This window comes from Cetorhinus maximus, chromosome 21 (genome assembly GCF_964194155.1).
Source record: "Cetorhinus maximus chromosome 21, sCetMax3.hap1.1, whole genome shotgun sequence".
In the NCBI taxonomy this organism is placed as follows: domain Eukaryota; kingdom Metazoa; phylum Chordata; class Chondrichthyes; order Lamniformes; family Cetorhinidae; genus Cetorhinus; species Cetorhinus maximus.
Window position 1 is genome coordinate 3391560 of NC_135899.1, and position 26904 is coordinate 3418463.

General features: G+C 45.7%; 1 protein-coding gene across 1 annotated transcript; it reads left to right on the forward strand.

Moving 5' to 3' along the window:
- Positions 1–1172: 1172 nt before the first annotated feature.
- LOC144695588 (guanylate-binding protein 1-like) lies at positions 1173–26139 on the forward strand. Its single transcript, XM_078566480.1, has 9 exons — positions 1173–1236; positions 2867–3068; positions 7805–7932; positions 13577–13686; positions 19326–19522; positions 22246–22488; positions 22994–23271; positions 25292–25504; positions 25853–26139. The coding sequence occupies exons 2-9, from the start codon at positions 2876–2878 to the stop codon at positions 26015–26017; spliced, it is 1527 nt and encodes a 508-aa protein (XP_078422606.1). The 5' UTR covers positions 1173–1236; positions 2867–2875; the 3' UTR covers positions 26018–26139.
- Positions 26140–26904: the final 765 nt, after the last annotated feature.

The window sequence follows — 26904 nt, forward strand, 5'->3', positions numbered from 1 at the left end:
TTTATTTCCAGAGTTTTGTTCAACTGGACTCAAATAGACTAGAGTGTTGGCTTTGACTCTGTGATGCTCCATTGCTTTGCTAATCTGATCCCTATCATGCTTCAAAGATCAAAGTCCAGGCCTCCCTGTCGCTTGCCATTTTAACACACCACCCTGCTCTCATGCCTACATGTCTGTCCTTGGCCTGCTGCAATGTTCCAGTGAAGCCCAGCGCAAATGGGAGGAACAGCAACTCATCTTCCGACTAGGCACTTTACAGCCTTCCGGACTGAATATTGAGCTCAACATCTTCAGACCATGAACTCTCTCCTCCATCCCCACCCCTTTTTAAATCCCTTTCTTCAAAATTTATTTTTATTTTTTATCCACTCATTTCTATTTTTATTTATTTTTACTTTTATTGAATAATTCATCGTTTTATCCTCTTTTTTAATCCCCCCTTTTTCTATCCTTTTTTCCCCACCACTAACCCCTCCTCTACCCCACCCCCACTAGGGCCATCTGTCACTTGTTACATGTTGTTCTTTCCAGAGTGCTTACCCTTGTCCTGCTATTATCACATTCTGCTTTCTTACCTTAATGCCACCATCAGCACCTCCTTTAGCCAGTATCACTACCGTTAACATTCCCTTTATCCTTTTGTTCATGATATCTCTGGCAATCTCTCCTTTGCCCCCACCTATCACTGGCCTTCTATCCAGCTTCACCTGCTCCACTCCCTTAAACAGTAAAAATTTCACTCTGTAGCTCTGAAGAAGGGTCGTACGGACTAGAAACGTTAAGTCTGTTTCTCTCTCCACAGTTGCAGTCAGACCTGCTGAGGGTTTCCAGCATTTTCTGTTGGTGTTTCAGATTTCCAGCATCTGCAGTATTTTGCTTTTATCTTGGAAATGGCTGGCACGGCTTCGCACTGGATTTCTGTTTTAAGGAGGTACACAAGACCAGTTCGGAGAAGTACCTGTCATTTCCAAGTTCGTCGGATTTTTCCTTCTGGGAACTGGCCCGAGCTGCCCCTCCCGAACTGCACTGTGCTGATGACATGCAAACCTGGTATTTGTTTTGCAGTTTGTACAGAATGACTAACAGGGCAATTTATAGCCGGTTAATGAAAGCTCCTTTCACTTTCATTTTGAGTACATTTAATACTTCTTCCCACTCAGCCTATCGGGAACAGCAGACAGTTCCTCGGTGGTAGTCGGATTGAAAGCAACTTCTCTTTTCAGCTCCAGCAGGCAGGTAATGTGTGAATTTAATAAAAGGGGTGATCGAGAATGTTTCAGTTGTTGGTGCTGTTTACCTTCATGCACCAAGACTGGGCATGGGCTGAAACAATGAAAATTAGTTTTACTAACTGGATCATAAATTGCTCCCACTTTACAGAAAAATAATTAACTATTTCTATAGCTTTTTTTATACACAGTCAAAAGGGCTTTTACAGCCAATGAAGTCATTTTAACATGTAGGCAGCTGGAGCAGTGGGGGGATGGTGGTGCAGTGTTAACACCATTGGCCTAGTAATCAAGCATCCTGGGTGAATACCCTGTAGGGCGTGGGCCCAAATCCCACCACAGCAACTAGTGGAATTTCAAATCTGGAATATAAAATTAGTCTCAGTAAAATGAAATCATTGTGGATTGTTGCAAAAGCTCATCTTGTTTACTAAGATAAAAGCAAAAAACTGCAGATGCTGGAAATCAAAAACAAAAACAAAAGTACCTGGAAAAACTCAGCAGGTCTGGCAGCATCTGTGGAAGGGAGCACAGTTAACGTTTCGAGTCATGAACTCTCTCCTCCATCCCCACGCCCTTTCCGTTTCTTCCCCCTCCTTTTTGTTTTTTTCCAATAATTTATATAGATTTTTCTTTTCCCACCTATTTCCATTATTTTTAAATGTATTTCCATCCATTGTTTTATGTCTACCTTTTAGCCTTTTTCGATTCCTTCACCCCACCCCACCCCCACTAGGGCTGTTTTGCCGAAGGGTCATGAAGACTCGAAAGGTTAACTGATTTCTTCTCCACCGATGCTGCCAGACCTGCCGAGTTTTTCCGGGTAATTCTGTTTTTGTTTTGGATTTCCAGCATCTGCAGTAGCTTTTAGCTTTTTGTTTCTATCTGTACCTTGCTTGTCCTGCTTTCTACCCTTAATTAGTACATTCCTTAGATAATATCACCACCTTCAACACCTCTTTGTCCTTTTGCCTGTGACATCTTTTGGTTATCTCCACCTATCGCTGGCCCTCTATCCAGCTCTACTTGTCCCAGCCCCCCCTTAAACCAGCTTATATTTCACCTCTCTTCTATTTTTACTTAGTTCTGTTGAAGGGTCATTCGGACTCGAAACGTTAACTGTGTTCCTCTCCGCAGATGCTGCCAGACTTGCTGAGTTTTTCCAGGTATTTTTGTTTTTGTCAAGAGTAAGGACCCTGGCTAATTTCATTACCTCTTCCTCCCAAAGTGTGCTGAAGGTTTGCCGTGGACAGAGGATCTGTAGGGAGCTAAGACTTTGTGTGTGGGAATAATGTAAGCTGTTTATCTTTAGATGAGGCACAGAATATATTGGGTAGAGTTTGAGAGATCAGCAAGCAGAGCACTGGAGCTAATGAAGCCTTAGGCTGTGTGAATTGGACATTGAATCTGTTTAAACACAGCCTGGAGAATAAGCCAAGCCCCCATCGCTGCTTTGGTTGAGACTAGCTGTCTCAGTACTGAGTGGGGATTGAAACTGGGATCTTCCTGTTCTGATTTGTGTCAGTGTGACACTGTCTTGGAGGTGAGAACAATTAGGGCAGCTTTTTAAAACTTCTTTATCGGTCGATATGTTCGATGAAGAGCGCCAAGTAACTGCAGCATTTTTATTATTTCAGGTTGTTAAAATGAATTCTGACACCTACATGCAGAGTCCTGTGTGTCTGATTGAAAACACCCAGAAGGGGAAACTGGTGATCAATGAGGAAGCCCTGCAACTTCTCTCCAATATTAATGAGAGGGTGGTGGTTGTATCTGTCGTGGGATTTTACAGGACTGGGAAGTCCTACTTGATGAACAGATTGGCAGGAAAGACTGACGGTGAGATTCATGGCCTGTTACTCGATGAGCTTTTGGTGACAATCTGAGGGGCGACTGTTGTGAGGGAGAGGGTACAGTGAGTTAGTGAACTGCTCAATGGATACTAGACAAACATGGGATCTTCCACTTCAGTCTTGATGAGCAAAATTGATCCCCTAGGCATGTGGTGAGGCTGTTGACCGGTCAGGTATGGTTACAGCATCCAAAAATTCTTCAGTTCCCATTCTATCACCAGAATCGTAACAGTATGACATCTCTCGTTTGCTGTGATCCCTGTGATTGTGATGGGGGGAGCCATTTGCAGTTTGACTGGGCAATCTGATCCTGCTGGCAGTGTTGATGGGGGAGGAGTGGGGGTTCTGGAGTTTCACCTTGCCACAATGTAAAGGTCATGGCTGCTCCAGCCGAAGATGTGGTGAAGTGGTAATATTAGTAGACTAGTAATCCAGCAGCCCAGGCTAATGCTCTGGGGGTGTGGGTTTGAATCCCACCACAGCATCTGGTAGAATTTAAATTCAATTACTTAAATCTGGAATTGAAAACGAGCCTCAGTAATGGTGACCATGAAACTATTGTCGATTGTTGTAAAAACCCATCTGGTTCACTAATGTCCTTTAGGGAAGGAAATCTGCCGTCCTTACCTGGTCTGGCCTACATGTGACTCCATCCCCACAGCAATGTGGTTGATTCTGAAGTGGCTGAGCAAGTCACTCAGTTCAAGGGCAATTAGGGATGGGCAACAAACGCTGGCCTTGCCAGTGATGCCCACATCCCATGAAAGAATACATTTTTAAAAAAATCAACGAATGGATAGATTTTGTGGGATTCAATGTGATGTTTCCCTGAATGTAATTGATTCCCACTTGGAAGCTGATATTTCAGCATTTGTGGGCCTCATTTCCACCAAATGTTGCCTGTATCTTAAATGTAGTTAGAATTCTGGATAATAGAGGTGGAACTGCTGGGATTTTTTGCACTGATCCCGGTGATTTACTTTTCATCCTGCAACGGTTTCCTGGTGTTCACTGCTCTTGGTCCTCAGGTCTTAGTTCTCTGTCAATATGCCAAATCCACTGGAGCACAATATTAACCTGAGGCACCTCCAGAGGACTCCTTGATCAAACCTCGGCCGTCTCTGCTCCTCCATTTCTACCTGACCCTCTGATTTCACTGGACAATCTCCGGCTGTCAGATTATCGTAAAATCCCAATTGGATCAGCAATGTCCTTCAGGAACTCTTCTGCCCTTACACTATCTGATGTCCACATGACTCCAGTACCTCGCCAATGTAGCTGCTTCTTAGCTACCCTCTGAAGTGGCCTAGCCAACCGCTGAGGCGCAATAAATGCCAGGCTTGCCAGCGATTCTCACATCCCCATAATGAATTGTCTCTGTGGTTTCTTCCTCTGCTCCTCTTGCATCCTCTGCTTTTGAGGAGCTCAGCTTGTTACACCTCTCTAGCCTCTTCTTCAATGCCCTGGATCTCTACAAGAGTGCAGGTGGTGGCATAGTGGTACTCCAGAGACCCAGGGTAATGCTCTGGGAATCCGGTTTCGAATCTACTCAGTAGTTAAGAAACAGCTACATTGACGAGGTACTGGAGTTCGATGGAGGAATTTGAATTCAATGAAAATCTGCAATTCAAAGTCTGATGATGACTACGAAATCATTGCTGATTGTTGTATAATCCCATCTGGTTCACTAAATCTGCTGTCCTTACCTGGTCTGATCTGACCCACAGCAGTGTGGTTGACTCTTAAAATGCCCCTGAACAAGGGTAATTAGGGATGGGCAATTAATGCTGGTCTAGCCAGTGATGCCCATATCCCATGAACGAATAAAAAAAAGTACCAAGATTCCTACTGAGATCATCATCACTGCTTTCCCCCCTCAGCCTCTGCACTGAGTGACTTCTCACCCTCGATGGTTTTAACCTCCATGTCAACTCACCTTTCCTCCTGTCCTGTGAGTTCAATACGAAATAGGAGCAGAAGTAGACCATTCGGCCCCTCAAGCCTGCTCCACCATTCAATAAGATCATGACTGAAGTTCCACATTCCCATCTACCTCTGATAACTTTTGATTCCCTTGCCTAACAAGAATCTGTCTGCCTCTGCCTTAAAAATATTCAATGACCCCGCCTCCACTGCCTTCTGAGGCAGAGAGTTCCAAAGTCGCACAACCCTCTGAGAGAAAAAAAATTCTCCTCATCTCTGTCCTAAAAGGGCAATCCCTAAATTTAAAACAATGCCACCTAGTCCTGGACTTATCCACAATATGATACATCCTTTCCACGTCCACCTTGTCAAGGCTTTTCAGGATCTTGTATGCTTCAATCAAATCACTCCTCCCTCTTCTAAACATGGTTTTTTATTCATTCATGGGATGTGGGCGTTGCCGGCTGGGCCAACATTTATTGCTCATCCCTAGTTGCCCTTGAGAAGATGGTGGTGAGCTGCCTTCCTGAAATGGTGAGTGACTTGGAGGTGTTCCCATCTATCTGCTGCCCTTGACTGTCTAGGTGGTAGTGGTCGTGGGTTTGGAAGGTGCAGTCGAAGGAGGCTTGGTGAATTCCTGCAGTACATCTTGTAGATGGTGCACACTGCTGCTACTGTGCGTTGGTGGTGGAGGGAGTGAATGTTTGTGGAAGTGGTGCCAATCAAGTGGGCTGCTTTGTCCTGGATGGTGTCAAGCTCCCTGAGTGCTGTGGGAGCTGCACTCATCCAGGCAAGTGGGGAGTATTCCATCACACTCCTGGCTTGTGCCTTGTAGATGGTGGACAGGCTTTGGGGAGTCAGGAGGTGAGTTACTCGTTGCATGATTCCTAGCCTCTGACCTGCTCTTGTAGCCACAGTATTTATATGGCTAGTCCAGTTCAGTTTCTGGCCAATGGTAACCCCCAGGATGTTGATAGTGGGGGATTCAGTGATGGTAATGCCATTAAACATCAAGGGGCGATGGTTGGATTCTTTCTTGTTGGAGATGGTCATTGCCTGACACTTGAGCGGCGCAAATGTTACTTGCCAATTTTCAGCCCAAACCTGGATATTGTCCATGTCTTGCTTCATTTGGAAATGGACTGCTTTAGTATCTGGGGAGTCGCGAATGGTGTTGAACATTGTGCAATCATCAGCGAACATCCCCACTTCTGACCTTATGATGGAAGGAAGGTCATCAACGAAGCAGCTGAAGATGGTTGGGCCGAGGACACCATCCTGAGGAACTCCTGCAGTGATGTCCTGGAGCTGAGATGACTGACTTCCAAAACCACAACCATCTTCCTTTGTGCTCGGTATGAATCCAACCAGCGGAGAGTTTTTCCCTGATTCCCATTGAGTCCAGTTTTGCTAGGGCTCCTTGATGCCACACTCGGTCAAATGCTGCCTTGATGTCAAGGACAGTCACCCTCACCTCACCTCGGGAGTTCAGCTCTTTTGTTCATGTTTGAACCAAGGCTGTAATGAGGTCAGGAGCTGAGTGGCCCTGGTGGAACCCAGTGAACAGATTATTGCTAAGCAAGTGTCGCTTGATAGCTCTGTTGATGACCCCTTCCATTACTTTACTAATGATCAAGCCTAAACGGATGGGGCAGTAACTGGCCGCAGCAAAAGCTGGCCATGAAGTTCCCATAATGCATAGAGGAGTTTAACCCAAATACATTAACGAATCCAACACTAATGATGCATCCATGAAAAAGTTGCTAGCCAATATAGGAGAGAATCTCTCTCTTATCATTGTCGCATCACAGTAGGACTAATGAAACCATTCACCTCACCACACGGTGTGTTTGCAAATCTGGTTCAATAACAACTCTTTTTCATGAACACCACAGTCCCTTTAACACTTTCTCCTTCCCATGCCCCTGCCATTACGCCCCCCTCTACCCACCCCCCAGCCCCCACCCCCAACCCCCCCACCCCCACCCCAACCCACCCTGCTTCTGTGGTGTGCTGTGATGATAAATAAATTTAGGAGTAAAGAAGCTGCAGTTGTATAGAGCCTTGGTGAGACCTCACCTGGAGTGTTGTGTACAGTTTTGGTCCCTTTATCTAAGGAGGGATATACTTGCCATAGAGGGAGTGCAAGGGGTTTCACCAGATTAATCCCTGGGATGGCAGGATTATTTTATGAGGAGAGATTGGGGTCTGTATTCCCTAGAGTTTCCAAGAATGAGAGGTGACCTCATTGAAATGTACAAAATTCTTACAGGACGTGACAGGGTGGATGTAAATAAGAAGTTTCCCCTGGCTGGTGAGTCTAAAACCAGGGGACATCATCTCAGAATAAGGGGCAGGCCATTTAGGACTGAGATGAGGAGGAATTTCTTCACTCAGAGGATGGTGAATCTTTGGAATTCTTTATCCCAGAGGATTGTGGAAGCTCAGTCATTGAGTATGTTCAAGACAGAAACCCATAGATTTCTGGATACTAATGACATCGAGGGATATGGAGATAGTGAGGGGAAGTGGTGTTGAGGTAGATGATCAGCCATGATCTGTTAAAATAGCAGAGCAGGCTCGATGGGCTGAATGGCCTTCTCCTGTTCCTATGATGTGTGAGGTGGCTGAGTCTGGTTTAACATGACATTCATTTTCCGATGTGGAGAAAAATAAATGTTGGCAGCAAGTGAGACAGGTAGTTTGTAGTTAGTGACACTGTACAGGACCATTCATTCTAAATGGTTGAGAATCTCCCAACCTGTCAATTAATCTTTGTGATTGTAATTGTGGTACCAGGTTTCTCTCTCGGATCTACTGTCCAATCCCACACCAAAGGGATCTGGATGTGGTGTATGCCTCATCCTAAGAAGCACAATCACTGCTTGGTGCTCCTGGATACAGAAGGTCTGGGTGATATTGAGAAAGTAAGGAGATTTCATCTTTTCCATTCAAAAGCTTTTAACTGGTGAACTAAGTGAGGTGATGAGGTAACTATATCTACACATCCACCTGACACAGGTGTCAGTCTTGGCTCAGTGAGTAACACTCTTTTTGTTGCGATATGTGCCTGCATGCATTGTAATGTAAAGGTGCTCAAGGATATAATTGTTGTAATCTGATGTGTATTATACCTTTAAGAAGAATGTTATAATAGAAGATCGCATGATCTTATTATCCAATGACAGAGTAGCGTGGGTTACCTCAGTGGTCTGTAGCCTGGAGTTAGTAGTCTAGAGTAAGATTCTGTAATGTAGAGACAGGGTTTGAGTTGAAAGCACACAAGTGTAGCTGCTGAGTTCCTTTGTAAAGAAATAGAATGTGTGCTACATAAGAATTGTCTACTGATCTGCTCTGTCTATGGTACCAACTTGCTCATCCCGAAACAAGCGTGTGACCTGGATCCATCAGTCTAACTGAACTCGTGACAAGGGTCCAACAAACTGGCGACAAGGTGAGAAAGCAAGAAAAAAACAAGGAAAGATGAGAAAAAAAAGCAAGAAAAAGTGAGGAAGGAAATCGAGTGAACCGAAATCGGGCCGTACCTCACACGATAATTGTAAATAGATTTTCTGTCCTAATCGTCGACACAGTCCCCTCAAAGTATGCCGCAGTTTCGAAGAGTTGATCCTTTTGACCCAATGGTGGACAATTGGTTTCATTACGTTGAACGCCTCACGTTCTTTTTCCAAGTTAATGACATTGTAGGGGAGGAGGAGAGGCTCGCGATCCTCTTATCTGCGTGTGGGAGTAAGGTTTATGGATTGATCCAAAGTTTAATGGCACCCCGTGCCCCGGATTGGAAAAGTTTTGATGATTTAGCGAACCTTGTGAAGAATCATTACCAGCCCAAACCCTCGGTACTGATGCAACTGTTCAATTTTAATTCAAGAACGAGAGCCCCATGGGAGACAGATGCTTATTATGTGGCAAGTCTGAAACAGTTAACAGGGTATTGTGAGTCTGGTACATCTATAAATGAAATGCTTAGAGAGCGTTTGGTGTGCGGTGTAAATAAAGATTCGATTCAGAAGAGATTACTCTCTGAAACAAGTTTGGATTTCGGAAGGCGCCTGGAAATATTACTGGCCATGGAAAGCACAGTGAGGAACTCTAAAGCCATACAGGAAGCGCAAAATGGCGCCGTAAGACCATAAGACATAGGAGCAGAAATTAGGCCATTCGGCCCATCGAGTCTGCTCTGCCATTCAATCATGGCTGATAAGTTTCTCAACCCCATTCTCCCGCCTTCTCCCCGTAACCTTTGATCCCCTTACCAATCAAGAACCTATCTATCTCGGTCCTCCACGTTGGGTGGGGAACCCCTGCTAAAAAGGGCGTGAAATTGCACAGCTCTGATGAGAAGCAGGAAACAGCCACAGCTTTCAGACAAATAAAAAGAAATGACTGAGCAGCAAAAACATGGAATAATGTTAACAGGTGGAAGCAGATAACCTTGTACTGAATGGAAGGTTAAAAAAAATTGAATGTGTTTACTGTAATCGAAACGGACACCTCTTGAGACATTGTGAGGATAGAATCAGGCAGACTTTCAATCAAAAGAAAAAACCCCATGAGATTCATAACATAGGAGAGCTTAAAGTAACGGATTCAGATATTTATTCATTGCATAATTTAAAGGTAGGAAGAACAGAACCAATCTATGTAACAGTGAGGGTAAATGATAGAGCTATCAGAATGGAGGTGGATACAGCAGCTTCCACTATGGTGATAGATGAGTATACCTTCAAATAGCTGAATCATGGGGAATGTAAATTAAATTTGAAAGAAATAGATGTCAAATTGAAAACTTACGCAGGAGAAGACATCAAGATTAAAGGCAAAAACAGGGTTACTGTGCAGTACGGAAGTCAATCAGTAAAATTACCCTTGATGGTGGTAGCAGGAGAGGGGCCAAACCTCCTTGGATGAAACTGGCTGAAAGAAATTAAATTGGATTGGGCTAAGACCTTCCAACTGGGAGCCAGTGGCTACCTGAGCTCTTATAAAAATACACCTCAGTTTTCCAAGATGAACTCAGGAAGATCCATGGGCTACAAGCAAACATTCATGTTGTTCCATACTCTACCCCCTCCGATTTATGAAGGCAAGACCAATGTCTTATGCTATGTGGGAAAAGGTAGATGCCGAATTGGATAGATTTGGGAAACTGGGAATATTACAACGTGTGCAGTTCTCGGAATGGGCAGCACCAGTAGTCCCCATACTTAAGTCTGACAAAAGTGTTAGAATTTGTGGAGACTACAAATTGACTGTCAATAAAGTGACGAAGTTGGACAGACGTCCTATACCAAAAATTGAAGAACCTGTTTGCTAAGCTGGCAGGTGGAACCGCCTACACGATGCTTGATATGAGCCATGCTTATCAACAATTGGAATTAGAGAAGGCCTCCCAGAAGCTTGTCACAATCAGTACACACACAGGGTTGTACCAATACACCCATTTGCCTTTTGGTGTAACGTCTGCATGTGCCATATTCCAGAGAACAATGGAAAGTTTACTGCAGGGACTGTCTCATGTTGTAGATTATTTAGATGACGTTCTAGTGACAGGACTCACCGAAAAGGAGCATTTGGCAAACTCGGACAGTTTTGAAGCATTTTTCACAGGTGGGAGTGTGCTTAAAGAAACAAAAATGCACCTTCCAAGCGAAAGAGGTAATCTATTTAGGTCACAGGGTAGATTCACAGGGCCTAGCCTGGCTGAAGAAAAAGTGAGAGCCGTTAGAGAGACCCCAGCGCCAAGGAACACCCCTTTGAGCTCATACCTGGGGATGATCAATTACTATGGACGCTTTTTGCCTAATTTGTCGACAGAACTGGCATCGCTGTATTACCTACTCAAGAAAAACCATTGTTAGTCTTGGCAAACACCACAGAAAGACGCTTTCACAAAGGTGAGACAACTGTTACACTCATCCACCCTATGAGTACATTTTGACCAAAGAAACGAGTTAGTTTTGACATGTGAGACATCTCCTTATGGAGTGGGAGCAGTACTCTCCCATCGAATGGATGATGGCTCAGAAAGGCCTATTGGATAAGTATCAAGAACACTCAACACAATGGAAAAGGGAGACTCATAGGTAGAAAAAGAAGGCTTGAGAATCATCTTTGGTGTCAAGAAATTTCACCAGTGTGTACGCGGTCGTCATTTTACTATTGTTTTGGACCACAAAGCCTTTGCTAGGATTGTTCAGCAAGGACAAGGCTATACCACCCATAGACTCAGCAAGAATACAGAGATGGGCATTGATCCTGGCAGTGTATGAGTACACTTTCATCCACGGGCTCAGGATTGCAAACACTGATGCACTTAGTCATTTGCCTTTAAAGAAAATGATGAGGATGTTCCAGCTGCTCAAGAACTTGTTTTATTATTGATTTTCTTGGATTCATCACCGGTATGTGCTAGACAGATTAGAGACCGGACAAGTCGAGACCCAACCTTATCCAAAGTTTGAGAACAAGTTCTTCACGGTTGGTCACAAGAACAGGAATCTGACAAAATGAAACGGTATTTTCACAGAAGATATGAGATAACCAGCCAGGATGATATCTTATTGTGGGGGGCTCGAGTGATTGTTTCTCCAAAAGGGCAAAAGCCTTTGTTAACTGAATTGCAGAGTGCACATCCAGGTATTTCCCGAATGAAGACCATAGCACACAGCTATCTATGGTGGCTTGGGGTGGATGGAGAAATTGGGAGTTTAATGAAAAGTTGCATGCAGTGTCAGCAAGTGCAAAAGTTACCTCCAACAGCTCCGTTACACCTATGGTAGTGGCCAGGAAGGCCATGGGTGCAATTGCATATTGACTATATGGGACCTTATATGGGAACAATGTTTCTCCTTATTGTTGATGCTCACTCAAAATGGATGGACAGATATGAGGTAAAGTCACCAACATCTTTGGCTACAATAGCCAAGCCATGCCAAAGTTTCGCCATCAACGGACTACCAGAAGTGGTCGTACCAGATAACGGCACGGCATTTACGAGTTCTGAGTTTCAATGGTTTATCAGCCTCAACGGTATCACTCATGTAAAAACTTCACCATACCACCCTCCTTTGAATGGACTGGCTGAGCGAGCAGCTCAAATATTCAAAACTGATATGAAGAAATTAACTGGAGACTCCAGAGTGACCAAGTTAGCACGTTTCCTTTTCCACTTTAGAACCACCCCTCATACGACAGCAGGTGCCACACTTGCAGAATTGTCAATGAATCGCCATCTCAGAATGAGATTGAGCTTAGTAACGCCAAATTTAGTTGGAAAGGAGCCAGGGAAGTCAGAAAATTGTACATGATTGGCATTGTCCTGACAGAAAGTTCACCGTAGGAGAGGTGTTATATGTGAAACATTTGGTGAAGGACCTACGTGGTTATCAGGTGAAATATGTGCAGAGACTGGACCTCTTTCTTACCATGTGAAAGTAGAAGACTGAGTCATATAAGGAGGAGAGAAACAAAGTATCAGGAAATGATTCCTCCAATGTTTATGACTGTGTCAACGTCTCCTATAGAAAGAACTCAACTGAGTACAGATGTGTTTGAAGGATCGGCTGTATCTGCAAGAATTGAGGAAACAGATTTGCAGGTGCCCACCAAAGAACCTGATGTTCGGACAACACCAAGAAAGGAAGTTCCTGACAGAACATCTGAAGCTGTAGAGCTGAGGAGTTCTATACGCATAAGAAAAGCCCCAGAAAGACTGAATTTGTAAATTACTTATCTGTGTAGATAATTTGATATTTTGAGAAGAATTGTAATTGTAATTGTAATTGTAAAATGTATTTCTGAGTAAAGGGGAAGGAATGTGGTAATCTAATGTGTAATATACCTTTAAGGAGAATGTTATAATAGAAGATCGCATGATCTTATTATCCAATGACAGAGTAGCGCGGGCTACCTCAGTAGTCTGTAGTTAGTAGCCTAGAGTAAGAATCTGTAATGTGGAGACAGGCACACAAGTGTAGCTGCTGAGTTCCTTTGTAAGTAAATAGAATGTGTTCTACATAAGAACTGTCTACTGACCTGCTCTGTCTATGATACCAGCTCGAGCATCCCGAAGCAAGCATGCTACCCGGATCCATGAGTCCAACTAAACTAATGACAAGGAACCAACAGTAATCCAGGCTGACACTCCAGTGCCGTACTGAGGGAGTGCTGCACTGTCGCACATGCTATCTTTCGGATGCGATCTTAAACTGAGGCTGCACCTGCCCTCTCAGGTAGACTTAAAGGATCCTGTGGCCACTATTTCCCTGGTGACCTAGGCCAAAATTTCTCCCTTAACCAATATCAATAATGCAGATTATCTAGTCATCTCCAACATTGCTGCCTGTGAGATCTTGCTGTGCACAATTTAGCCACCATGTTTCCCACATTACAACAGTGACTACATTTAGCTGTAAGGTGCGTTTGGGACACCCTGAGGTTGTGAAAGGTGCTATAGAAATGCATGTTTTTCATTCCTGTTTGTACAGTTCTTCATGTTATTGACAGTGAGATGAATGGTGTGTTTCTCATTATGTTCGTGTCCAACAGGGTGATCAGAAGAACGACTGCTGGATCTTCTCTCTGGCCGTGCTCCTGAGCAGCACGTTTGTGTACAACAGCATGGGAACCATTGACCAGTATGCGGTGGAGAAACTCCAGTATCTTTTTATCTTGTTCTAACTTTCAGGAGAAACGTCATCATTCAGAAAGTGGCGAGAATGAGAAACTCACTAACATGTGGAGCGGTAGAGATAAAAAGTGTCAATGCATTTAAGGGAGAAACAAGATAAGAAGATGAGTGGGAAAGGCAAAGCTTAAAGCTCCACAGTGTGGGAGGCAATCTGAACTGTGGGTTACTCCTCAACTTTCGGACTGACCGACTCTCTGTGGATCAGGTCAGTAACATTCCTCCCCAGTGATGGAGTTAGGAGAGAGACTTAATAAACTTGGGCCAGCTAGTGGCTTGTGCCTATAACTGCATGACAACAATCGATGGCAAAAGTTAAAGGGAAATGTCAACCTCGTAATTTACAGTAAATGTCAAAGAGTGTCCTGACCTTGGGGCATTTGGAAGTTGGATTTGTGAATGAGAAGTATGCTACTTCACACAACTGCTACAGCACTGAAGGAGGCCATTCGTGGTTCTCCAAAGGAGCAAATCACCCAGTTCCACTCCCCACCTTCTCCACATAATCCTGCACATTCTTCCTTTTCAGATAACAGTATAATTGCCTTTTGAACCCTGGGCAATTGACCCTGCCTCCACCACACTCTCAGACAGTGCATTCCAGACCCTAACCACTCGATTGACCTTGACTCCACCACACTCTCAGACAGTGCATTCCAGATCCTAACCACTCGATTGACCCTGTCTCCACCACACTCTCAGGCAGTGCATTCCAGACCCTAACTACTCGACTGATCCTGTCTCCACCACACTCTCAGACAGTGAGTTCCAGATACTAACCACTCGATTGACCCTGTCTCCACCACACTCTCAGACGTGCATTACAGATCCTAACCACTCGATTGGCCCTGTCTCCACCACACTCTCAGACAGTGCATTCCAGATCCTAACCACTCGATTGACCCTGTCTCCACCACACTCTCAGGCAGTGCATTCCAGACCCTAACCACTCGATTGACCCTGTCTCCACCACACTCTCAGACAGTGCATTCCAGATCCTAACCACTCGATTGACCCTGCCTCCACCACACTCAGACAGTGCATTCCAGATCCTAACCACTCAATTGATCCTGTCTCCACCACACCCTCGGACAGTACATTCCAGATCCTAACCTCTTGATTGACCCTGTCTCCACCACACTCTCAGGCAGTGCATTCCAGACCCTAACTACTCGATTGACCCCGTCTCCACCACACTCTCAGACAGTGAGTTCCAGATCCTAACCACTCAATTGACCCTGTCTCCACCACACTCTTGGACAGTGAGTTCCAGATCCTAACCACTCGATTGACCTTGTCTCCACCACACTCTCAGACAGTGCATTCCAGATCCTAACCACTCGATTGACCCTGTCCCCACCACACTCTCAGACAGTGCATTCCAGATCCTAACCACTCGATTGACCCTGTCTCCACCACACTCTCAGACAGTGCATTCCAGACCCGAACCACTCGATTGACCCTGTCTCCACCACACTCTCAGGCAGTGCATTCCAGACCCGAACCACTCAATTGACCCTGTCTCGACCACACTCTCAGACGTGCATTACAGATCCTAACCACTCGATTGGCCCTGTCTCCACCACACTCTCAGACAGTGCACTCCAGATCCTAACCACTCGATTGACCCTGTCTCCACCACACTCTCAGACAGTGCATTCCAGACCCGAACCACTCGATTGACCCTGTCTCCACCACACTCTCAGACAGTGAGTTCCAGATCCTAACCACTCGATTGACCCTGTCTCCACCACACTCTCAGACAGTGCATTCCAGATCCTAACCACTCGATTGACCCTGCCTCCACCACACTCAGACAGTGCATTCCAGATCCTAACCACTCGATTGATCCTGTCTCCACCACACCCTCGGACAGTGCATTCCAGATCCTAACCTCTTGATTGACCCTGTCTCCACCACACTCTCAGGCAGTGCATTCCAGATCCTAACCACTCTATTGACCCTGTCTCCCCCACACTCTCAGGCAGTGCATTCCAGATCCTAACCACTCGATTGACCCTGTCTCGACCACACTCTCAGACGTGCATTACAGATCCTAACCACTCGATTGGCCCTGTCTCCACCACACTCTCAGGCAGTGCATTCCAGACCCTAACCACTCGATTGATCCTGTCTCCCCCACACTCTCAGGCAGTGCATTCCAGACCCTAACTACTCGACTGATCCTGTCTCCACCACACTCTCAGACAGTGAGTTCCAGATACTAACCACTCGATTGACCCTGTCTCCACCACACTCTCAGACGTGCATTACAGATCCTAACCACTCGATTGGCCCTGTCTCCACCACACTCTCAGACAGTGCATTCCAGATCCTAACCACTCGATTGACCCTGTCTCCACCACACTCTCAGGCAGTGCATTCCAGACCCTAACCACTCGATTGACCCTGTCTCCACCACACTCTCAGACAGTGCATTCCAGACCCGAACCACTCAATTGACCCTGTCTCCACCACACTCTCAGACAGTGCATTCCAGATCCTAACCACTCGATTGACCCTGCCTCCACCACACTCAGACAGTGCATTCCAGATCCTAACCACTCAATTGATCCTGTCTCCACCACACCCTCGGACAGTGCATTCCAGATCCTAACCTCTTGATTGACCATGTCTCCACCACACTCTCAGGCAGTGCATTCCAGACCCTAACTACTCGATTGACCCTGTCTCCACCACACTCTCAGGCAGTGCATTCCAGACCCTAACTACTCGATTGACCCTGTCTCCACCACACTCTCAGACAGTGAGTTCCAGATCCTAACCACTCAATTGACCCTGTCTCCACCACACTCTTGGACAGTGAGTTCCAGATCCTAACCACTCGATTGACCTTGTCTCCACCACACTCTCAGACAGTGCATTCCAGATCCTAACCACTCGATTGACCCTGTCTCCACCACACTCTCAGACAGTGAGTTCCAGATCCTAACCACTCGATTGACCCTGTCTCCACCACACTCTCAGACGTGCATTACAGATCCTAACCACCCGATTGGCCCTGTCTCCACCACACTCTCAGACAGTGCATTCCAGATCCTATCCACTCGATTGACCCTGTCTCCACCACACTCTCAGACAGTGCATTCCAGACCCTAACCACTCGATTGACCCTGTCTCCACCACACTCTCAGACAGTGCATTCCAGACCCGAACCACTCGATTGACCCTGTCTCCACCACACTCTCAGACAGTGCATTCCAGATCCTAACCACTCGATTGACCCTGCCTCCACCACACTCAGACAGTGCATTCCAGATCCTAACCACTCGATTGATCCTGTCTCCACCACACCCTCGGACAGTGCATTCCAGATCCTAACTACTCGATTGACCCTGTCTCCACCACACTCTCAGACAGTGAGTTCCAGATCCTAACCACTCAATTGACCCTGTCTCCACCACACTCTTGGACAGTGAGTTCCAGATCCTAACCACTCGATTGACCCTGTCTCCACCACACTCTCAGGCAGTGCATTCCAGACCCTAACCACTCGATTGACCCTGTCTCCACCACACTCTCAGACAGTGAGTTCCAGATCCTAACCACTCGATTGGCCCTGTCTTCACCACACTCTCAGACAGTGCATTCCAGACCCTAATCACTCGATTGACCCTGTCTCCACCACACTCTCAGACAGTGCATTCTAGATCCTAACCACTCGATTGACCCTGTCTCCACCACACTCTCAGACAGTGCATTCCAGATCCTAACCACTCGACTGACCCTGTCTCCACCACACTCTCAGGCAGTGCATTCCAGAACCTAACCACTCGATTGATCCTGTCTCCCCCACACTCCCAGACAGTGCATTCCAGATCCTAACTACTTGCTGCATGGAGAGGGTTTTTCTCATATCACTTTTTCTCCTTGCCCTAAAATTTTAATAATCCAATAGATGATGTAGTTTGTGGTTACAATCATGCAGTTCACCCCTTTTGATCATCTGGAATCTTTGTAGGTTCCTCCTTCGTGTTTGGTGTTTGTATATTTTGTTGCTCTAAGTTGACAGACATGGTGGTTCCTTTCTTTCCTCTTGATTTGTTTCTATGTTTCAGTATTTGGATCCCCCTTTAGCTCTACCTTGTGTCTGGTCAGTTTCTCCTGTTAGGCTGTAACTTCTGGGCTCCCCAGCATCAGATTGCGGGGGGTGTAGGAAAGATGCACTGTGGAATCCCTCTCGGAACTGCACTGGTAAGGGTTTGCACGGCAGTTGCCCAGAAGTGCAAACTTCCTCTGGGCAATTGCCCTACTCCTGGAACCATCCGAAAATGCGGTTTCAATCGCAAACCTTGGATGATTCCCAATAACCATAGTTACCCAAAAAAAAGTTAGAATTAAATCCTTTTCTAACATCAGGGTAGCTGTTGTAAAGACCCAGACTCCCCACCTGCTCCTTAATGTCCGACCCCCCTCAACCCCCTCTTGAATGTTGGACCCTGCCCCATTCCCTCCCGAATGTCCAGCCACCGCACCCCCTCCTGAATATCTGATCCCTCCCTAGCCCCCAGTCCTGCACAGGACTCGCCATAAGCCCCCAATCCCCCCAGGGGCTTCCCCCAACCCTGACTAACCACCCCCCATCATGGTATGCCCCCAGCCCCAAAACCCCCACGGGACTCCGCCCACAGAACCCCTCACCCAAGCCCCCAAGCTTCCCTGGGGGCCCGACTCTCACCCCCTACCCCTGAGGCACCGAGCTCCCCAACCCACAGGCCCAACCCGAAACCCCTACCCCCCACCCCTGAGGCACAACTAGACACTCACCCATTCCAAGTCCAACCCCACCCAAACCCCCATGCCTGACGCCCCCCCCTCAACCCCCAGAATGTCCGACCCTCCACCTCATCCTGATGTCTGACACCCCCAGCCTCCCCTGATGTCCGACCAGCTCAACCCCCTCCCGATGTCTGAAACCCCCCACCGAATTTCCCATGCCCCCAGCCCCCCCTCGAAGTTCGACATCTCCCAGCCCCCCCAACACCCCGAACGTCCAACCCCCACCCCCTCCCAAGTGTCTGACTCCCCCACCCCCTCCTGATGTATGACACCCCCCCCCCCAGAATGACCAACCATTCCCCATGTCCGAAAACGCACCCCCCACAAATCCTATCCACTTACCTTGGCGGCTAGTGCTGTAAAAAAGAGGTCATGTCTTCCTTCAATTCAACGGTGCTGGGTTGCGATGCTGGACTTCAGAGACAGGCACACTGCCTGGATCTTGCCCATCCAAAGTCGGAAGGTCGGGTGAGACAGGCACCGAACAAATTTGGCGTAGATAAGTGGGCACGGGGTGGCAATCTTTGTCTCTCAGCTGCTCTGTCGGCTCCACCTCCTCTTCAGTCAGTTCACCTGAATCTTCCCTTTCCCAACTGCAGACCTTTCACCCCCTGAAGCTCCACCAAGTTCCTCCCGATCAGATTTGTTCCACTTTCTGGAATTTGCTCCCTTGGAATAACAGGCGCCCGATCTCTGAGCCGACTTGTTATTTCAACAACAACTATTTGTCGGCAACCATCACCTACAGTGTTTTAAAGTAATTGTCTGGTGCAAAAGACTGTAGTCAGTCATTTCCTTAACAGAATGTAGTTTTATTTCCAATCTGACGGAGCTCATCAAGGTGAAGTCCAATGGAGGAGATGATGATGATGATGAAGAGCTAGACTTATTGAAGATCTCTCCGGCCTTTGTTTGGGCAGTGCGGGATTTCACCCTGGAACTGAAAATCGATGGTCAGGATGTCACGGCAGATGACTATTTAAACTATGGGCTTCAACTCAAAAAAGGTAATTGCACAACTACAAATATCCAATATCTTTCACCCATGTGAGACTGTGTTAGACTTTATGCTATTGTGTTATCACCAGTACTTTCCACTCTGGGCCAAAACACTTCTAGAATGACACAGCTCAGGAAGAGACCAATCAGCCCAACATGCCTATGCTGCTTCTCTGACTGAGCTCTCCAACTAAGTTCCACTTCTTCTTTCCTATTTCCAGAGACCTGAAAATATCTCCACTTCAAATAGTTATCCAATTCCCTTTTGATCGAATCTGCATCCCTCAACCTTTTAGACACTGCATTCCAAATCATAAAAACTCATGGTGTAAAGAATATTCTCCTCATCTCCCCTCCAGTTCTGTTACCAATAACCCTAAGTCCGACCCATCTCCTGCACCTCTGCCCTCACACCTTTCTCTCCCTCCCAGAACCATGATAGGGTCCTCCTTGCCCTCACTTTTCACCCCACCAGCCTCCGACATTTCTGCCAACTCCAGCATGACGCCACCACCAAACACATCTTCCCTTCACCCCGCCTTCCCTCTGTCGGCATTCCGTAGGGACTGTTCCCTCCAGTACACCCATGTCCACTCCACCATCAGCTCAAATAACTCATCTCCCTCCCACGGCACCTTCCCATGCAATCGCAGAAGGTGCAACACCTGCCCCTTTACCTCCTCCCTCCTCACCCTCCAAGGGCCCAAACACTCCTTTCAAGTGAAGCAGCATTTCATTTGCACTTCCCTCAACTTAGTCTACTGCATTCGCTGCTCCCAATGCGGTTTCCTCTACATTGGAGAGACCAATCGCAGTCTGGGTGACCACTTTGCGGAACACCTTCCATCTGTCCGCAAGCATGACCCAGACCTCCCTGTCGCTTGCCATTTCAATACACCACCCTGCTCTCATGCCCACATGTCCGTCCTTGGCCTGCTGCAATGTCCCAGTGAAGCTCAACGCAAACTGGAGGAATCGCACCTCATCTTTTGTTTCGGCACTTTACAGCCTTCCGGACTTAACATTGAGTTCAACATCTTCAGACCATGAACTCTCTCCTCCATCCTCACCCACTTTATATCCCCTTTTTTCAATATTCATTCTCAGTTCATAATTTTTAAATTTTTATTTTTATCCACTTATTTTCATTTCTATTTTTATTTAAATTCATTTTTATTCATTGTTTTATCCTATTTTCTATCATTTTCCCACCACCGTCCCCTCCCCCCACCCCACCCCCACTAGGGCCATCTGTCACTGGTTACATGTTGTTCTTTCCAGAGTGCTTACCCTTGTCCTGCTATTATCACATTCTGCTTTCTTACCTTAATGCCACTATCAGCACCTCCTTTAGCCAGTATCGTTAATCATTAACAACCCTTTGCCCTTTTGTCCATGACATCTCTGGCAATCTCTCCTTTGCCCCCACCTATCACTGGCCTTCTGTCCAGCTTCACCTGCTCCTCCCACTTAAACAGTAAAAATGTCATTACATTTTACTTCTCTTTAGCTCTGAAGTGGAGTCATAAGGACTCGAAACGCTAACTCTGTTTTTTTTCTCCACAGATGCTGTTGGACCTGCTGAGTTTTTCCCGCATTTTCTGTTTTTGTTTCAGATTTCCAGCATCCGCAGCATTTTGCTTTTGCCTTATATTTGTGTTCTCTGGTCACTGAGCCTCTTGCCAGTGTCTCTTTACTCGATCAAAATCCCCTCATTGTTTTATTAAATTTCCCCATTGCTTTATGTGCTCTAAGGAGATCAATTCCGGCTTCTCCAGTCTCTCCAGGTAACTGAAGTCCCACATCTCTGGTACCATTCTAGTAAATCTACTCAGCATCCTCTCTAACTCTCGACTGCCTAACAGGACTCCTATTGGACTTGGAGCGGGTGCAGCTCAGATTCACCGGAATGATACCAGGGCTAAAAGGGCTGAATATTGAGGACAGGTCACATAAACTTGCCCCGTATTCCTGTGCATTTAGAAAGTTGAGTGGAGATCTAGCTGAGGTCTTCAAAGTGATGAAGGGATTCAGTCGGGTATATAGAGAGAAACTATTTCCTCTGCTGGAGGAATCCAGAGCAGGGATTATCAACAATCTTAAAGTGAGAGTCAGTTATTCAGGAGTGAGCTCAGAAGGCAGTTTTTTATACAAAGTGTGGTGAAAATGACTAACTCTCCTCAAAAATTAAGGGTAAATTAAAATTTTCCAAGATTGAGACGGATGGAATATTGTTGGTATCAAGGGATTTTTAAAAAAAAATTCATTCATGGAATGTGAGTGTCACTGGCTAGGCCAACATTTATTACCCATCCCTTGTTCATAAGGGCATTTCAGAGTCAACCACATTGCTGTGGGTCTGGAGCCACATGTAGGCCAGACCGGGTAATGACAGCAGATTTCCTTCCCTAAAGGACATTAGTGACCTTAGTGGGTTTTTAAAATAACAAAAAAGACAATGGTTTTACACTCATCATCAGACTTTTATCAAATTCACATTTCACCACCTGTCATGAGATTTGAACTCCTGTCTCTGAAGTATTACCCTGGGTCTCTGGAATATTACTGCAGTGACACCACTCTGCCACCCTCTCCCCTTAGATGTGGCTATGGAATAAAGAGGAGGAAATAGATTTAAAGTACTCCAGGGCTTTTAATTCATGTTATTCTGAACTCTCGTACTGGCAGCCAAAGTGGATTTGGTTTTGTTTTCTCTTTCTACCGAATTCAGGTATCTCGAGAAAAGTGATGGAATACAACCAGCCCCGTGAGTGCATCAGGAACTATTTCAGGTCTCGCAAATGTTTTGTTTTTGTTCAGCCAACGGCCAGTTCGAATCTAAACCAGATGGAAAAGCTCCCGGAAAGTCAGCTTGACCCCAAATTTGTTGACATGTGCCATGAGTTCTGCCAGTACATCCACCTTGAATCGCAGCCTAAGACAATGAAAGGTGGTCACAGGATCAATGGTAGAAGTAAGTGCATCACAATTGGACAAGTATGTGTGTCAGCTCATTGAAGTGTTGATGGCTGTTGTTATATACAACAAACTCTCTAATGGCTCTGACACTGAAGTGCTGAGTCTAACCAGGTCTCTCTTTTCTCCTGTCTAAGTTTGCTGCTCATCGAGATGAGGGACGTTAGTAGTGAGAAAAGAGACACTTTCCAATTCAGGCACTCAGTTTCCCACCTGAGTGTTCACATCGAACACTTCCAGGTCACCAATAAATGAACTGAGGCTCCTTCATTGACGTGTTTCAGTCAAAACCTCATAATGTTGACTCTTATTACACACTGTGGCAATTTCCAGTTTTACATCCTGAGTCTAGCTTTAGTCTCTGAATAACATTAGCAATTTAATGGCAGTCAGTGCTGGATTGGAGTTGGTGTTCTTGAGAGTGCCAACCTCACTAAGAGGATTTGATCCTCCATATTTACAAATGTTCTGTAATGAACTGTTTGTCCTGTCCTTTGTTGCAGAGTTGGCAATCTTAGCTAAAACCTACGTTGAAACTATTGCCAGTGGGATGGTACCTTGCATAGAGGATGCTGTTAGCAGCATGGCTAAGATTGAAAATACAGCTGTCCTCAAAGATGGCCTCGCTCACTACAAACAACAGATGGACCTGATGGTGAAGATACCAACTGAAACTGAAGAACTGGCAAAGATGCACACACAGTGTCAGAAAGAGGCCTTTGACCTCTTCATGAGGAGGTCCTTCAATGACCAAGATCAGGCTTATTACAAGCAGCTGGTGGTGAGGGTCTAAACCACATTTCAAAAATAAAATGAGGACATTAAAATAAGCATGGAATTGGAATGGCCATTTTAAAGACCTGGCCTCTTCCACAGACCTTGTGCAAACAACTTCAGCATGGACTCTTACGTTGACCTTTTCATCTCACGATCAAAACGCTCCCTGATTCCCTAAAGTTGATCAAATAGTCATTCATCCTTACATTTTGCACTGCTCAGGCCTGACTTGTTGTTTTTCTAGACAATCTTTACCCCGACTGACATTCCCCTCACACCACACCCCACCCCCACCACCCCCCTGCCGAAATGCCCTCCCCTCCCCATTGCCCCAACACCATCCCCACACACAAACAGCACACGATTGTCTATCCTTGGGGTTAGGGTGCAGTCACATAATGATTATGGCCGGGATGTTCCACCCTATCGAAAGTCAATGGGCTTTTGCCTGGCCTGCCACACCCCCCACGGAGATTCCTGCTCTGGCAGGGCCAGGAAATCCTGCCCCATGTTACTGGACTAGTAAATCATAAATCAAAGTATTGAGTATAGGAGTTGGGATGTTATGGTGAGGTTGCATAGGACATTGGTGAGGCCAACTTTGGAGTATTGTGTGTAGTTCTGGTCATCTAACTACAGGAAGGATATCAGTAAGATTGAGAGAGTGCAGAGAAGATTTACTAGGATGTTGCCGGGTCTTAAGGAGTTGAGTTACAGGGAACGATTAAACAGGTTAAGACTACCTTGGAGCGTAGAAGAATGAGGGGAGATTTGATAGAAGTTTACAAAATTATGAGGGGTATAGACAGAGTAAATGCAAGTAGGCTCTTTCCACTTAGAATAGGAGAGATAAACACGAGAGGACATGGCTTTAGGGTGAAAGGGGAAAGGTTTAGGGGGAACTTCTTCACTCAGAGAGTGGTGAGAGTGTGGAACGAGCTACCATCTGACGTGGTAAATGCAGGCTCACTCTTAAGTTTTAAGAATAAATTGGATAGATACATGGATGGGAGAGGTCTGGAAGATTATGGACGAGCTGCAGGTCAATGAGACTAATGGAATAATATTTTGGCACAGACTAGAAGGGCCGAATTGCCTGTTTTCTGTGCTGTAGTGTTCTATGGTTCTATGGTTCTAGTAATCCAGAGGCCTGTGGTAATGATCTGGAGAGTTAAGTTCAAATCGCACCATGGCAGCGGGCGGGGGGGGAGGGGGGGATTTAAATTCAATTCACTGGAGAAATCTGACATTTTTCTCTTAAAAAATAACTAGTATCAGTAATGGTGACCATGTCGCAAGGGGGGTGCAAATGGCACAACTAAAGAAATAAAAGATGTGTCCGAGGAGGTGTTCATCTCGCGCCCCCGTCTCCCCAACACCATTTTCCCCTGGCTCTGCACTTAGTTAACCTGCCATTTGTCTAACTTCTTCCAGTTCTGATGAAAGTTCATTAACCTGACATATTTACATCATGTAACCAGCCATCCTATTCCTAACCCAAAATTAATCCACCTTGTCAGCTTCCACCAAATTTAATTCCAGACCTGCATTTACAATTGGTTTCTGCTTTGCAAATTTCCACCTGTTTTTCCACGGGTTTATCTATCACCAACGTAGTGATTTGTACATTATATTTTGTAAACTAGCACGGCCAACAGCTGAGATGATTCCATAGCTGGCCTAACTACCTCCTGCTTTCCTTTCAAACAGGTTACAGAGTATCACCTTCTCCATTTGTAATTGGTCTATTCGTTGATTGCACTTGCCTCTCTCCTCTCCTTCCCCCCCAACCCACCCATGACCAATATATGCTTATTTTGTTCATGTTGAATATGTTTAATGTCTGATTATGCTATATTGTTCTCGCTAGAGATGTTTACTGCCCTGCAATGTATTTCTCAGCATTCACTGTTTTTAACAATGTTCTGAGTATTTTCAGGCTAACTTGACACAGCCAATCAGATACTTGCTCCAATGTTGTCACCAGGCCTGGTTACACGATCTGGATTTTCTGTCATTGTCAGGCCGATGTGCAAACACATTATTTGGAGCTTTGTGGCAAGAATGAAGCTGCTTCCATGGAGGCGTGCACCAACCTGCTGGAGATCCTGTCCTCCAAGATAGAGGAGAAAATGCGAGAGGGACTTTATGCTCAGTCCGGTGGCTATCGACTGTATGAAGAGGATCGCCAGAAGATGATTCTGAAATTCCACTCCACCCCTGGAAAGGGGAATAAGGTAAATATTTCTCACCCATTTGGCCAAGCTTTCAGCAGGGAATCGATTGCAATTTTACGCGAAACGAAACCCTCCCCAAATTACCTTCATCGTGTCTCCATCGTGCCTCTCCTCAGCAATAAACCAGTGAGCACTCCTGCCCCAACAGTACAACAGGTTTACAGAGTAATGGACTAGAGGACTCCTGCTCCAACATGTAGATCAGATTTAATTCTCAGTAATAAGTCAGTGAGCACTCCTGCGCCAACATGTCTTTTTGTCAGTGTTAAAGCAGTGTGAAGTCCTGCCTAAATGTATTTGCCTTCTCGCTATTTCTTTAATTGTATTTTAAATCCCCCACTCCCACAGGCCGAAGACGCCTTGAACAAGTTCATAAAACGCAAAACTCCGGAAGCTGACTCCGTGCTACAGGCTGACAAGAAGCTGACAGACAAGGATAGGGAACTGGCAGGTAAGCTAGTTCCAGTAACTTTGTTGGTGGAAGGAAGAAAAGGCTTAAGTGGAAAGGCTTAAGTGGAAAGGAATTTAATGCGCAGGAGCTGCAGCTGTACAAGAGAGAGATGGAAAGGCAGTAGAGTTAATGACAATGTGAAGATTAGCAATGCTTGAAGTGCACAACAACTTAACACAGAATGAGAAGGTAAAAAATGTAGGTACATAAGAAATAGGAGCAGGAGTAGGCCATTCAGCCCCTCGACTCTGCTCCACCATTCAATAGGATCACAGCTGATCTGATTGTGGCCTTAACACCACTTTCCTCCCTGTCCTCCAAAACCCTTGACTATCTTGTCAGTCCAAAATTTGTCTGACTCAGCCTTGAATATATTCAGTGATGCAGCCCCCACTGCTTTCTGGGGAAGAGAATTCCTAAGATTAATGAACATCAGAGTGAAGAAATTCCTTCTCTTCTCTACCTTAAATGGGATTAAAAACTGTGTCCCCTAGTTTTAGATTCCTGCATGAGGGGAAACATCTTCTCAGCATCTACCCTACCAATCTCCCCCCTCAGAAACATTTTATTTCAATAAGATCACTTCTCATGCTTCTTAACTGCAATGCGTATAGACCCAACCTGGTCTACCTTTCCTCATAAGACAACTCCTTTGTCCCAGGAATCAGTCTAGTGGACCTTCTCTGAACTGCTTCCATTGCAAGTATATCTCTTTTTAAGTAAGGAGAACAAAACTGTACACAGTACTCTAGATGCAGTTGCACCAATACCCTGTACAGTTATAGCAAAACTTCCCTACATTTGCCTTCCTAATTACTTGCTGGACCTGCATGTTAAATTTTTGTGATTCATACACAAGGACACCCAGATCCCTCTGTACTGCAGCATTCTGCAGTCTCTCTCCATTCAAATAATATTCTGTTTTCCTATTCTTCCTGCCAAAGCAGAT

Excerpts from the sequence above, each read along its gene's own strand:
- LOC144695588 (XM_078566480.1), top strand. The coding sequence starts at position 2,876 with ATGAATTCTGACACCTACATGCAGAGTCCTGTGTGTCTGATTGAAAAC. Across the intron at positions 22,489-22,993 it reads TCACAGGATCAATGGTAGAA|AGTTGGCAATCTTAGCTAAA; the intron begins GTAAGTGCATCA and ends CCTTTGTTGCAG. Across the intron at positions 23,272-25,291 it reads CTTATTACAAGCAGCTGGTG|GCCGATGTGCAAACACATTA; the intron begins GTGAGGGTCTAA and ends TGTCATTGTCAG.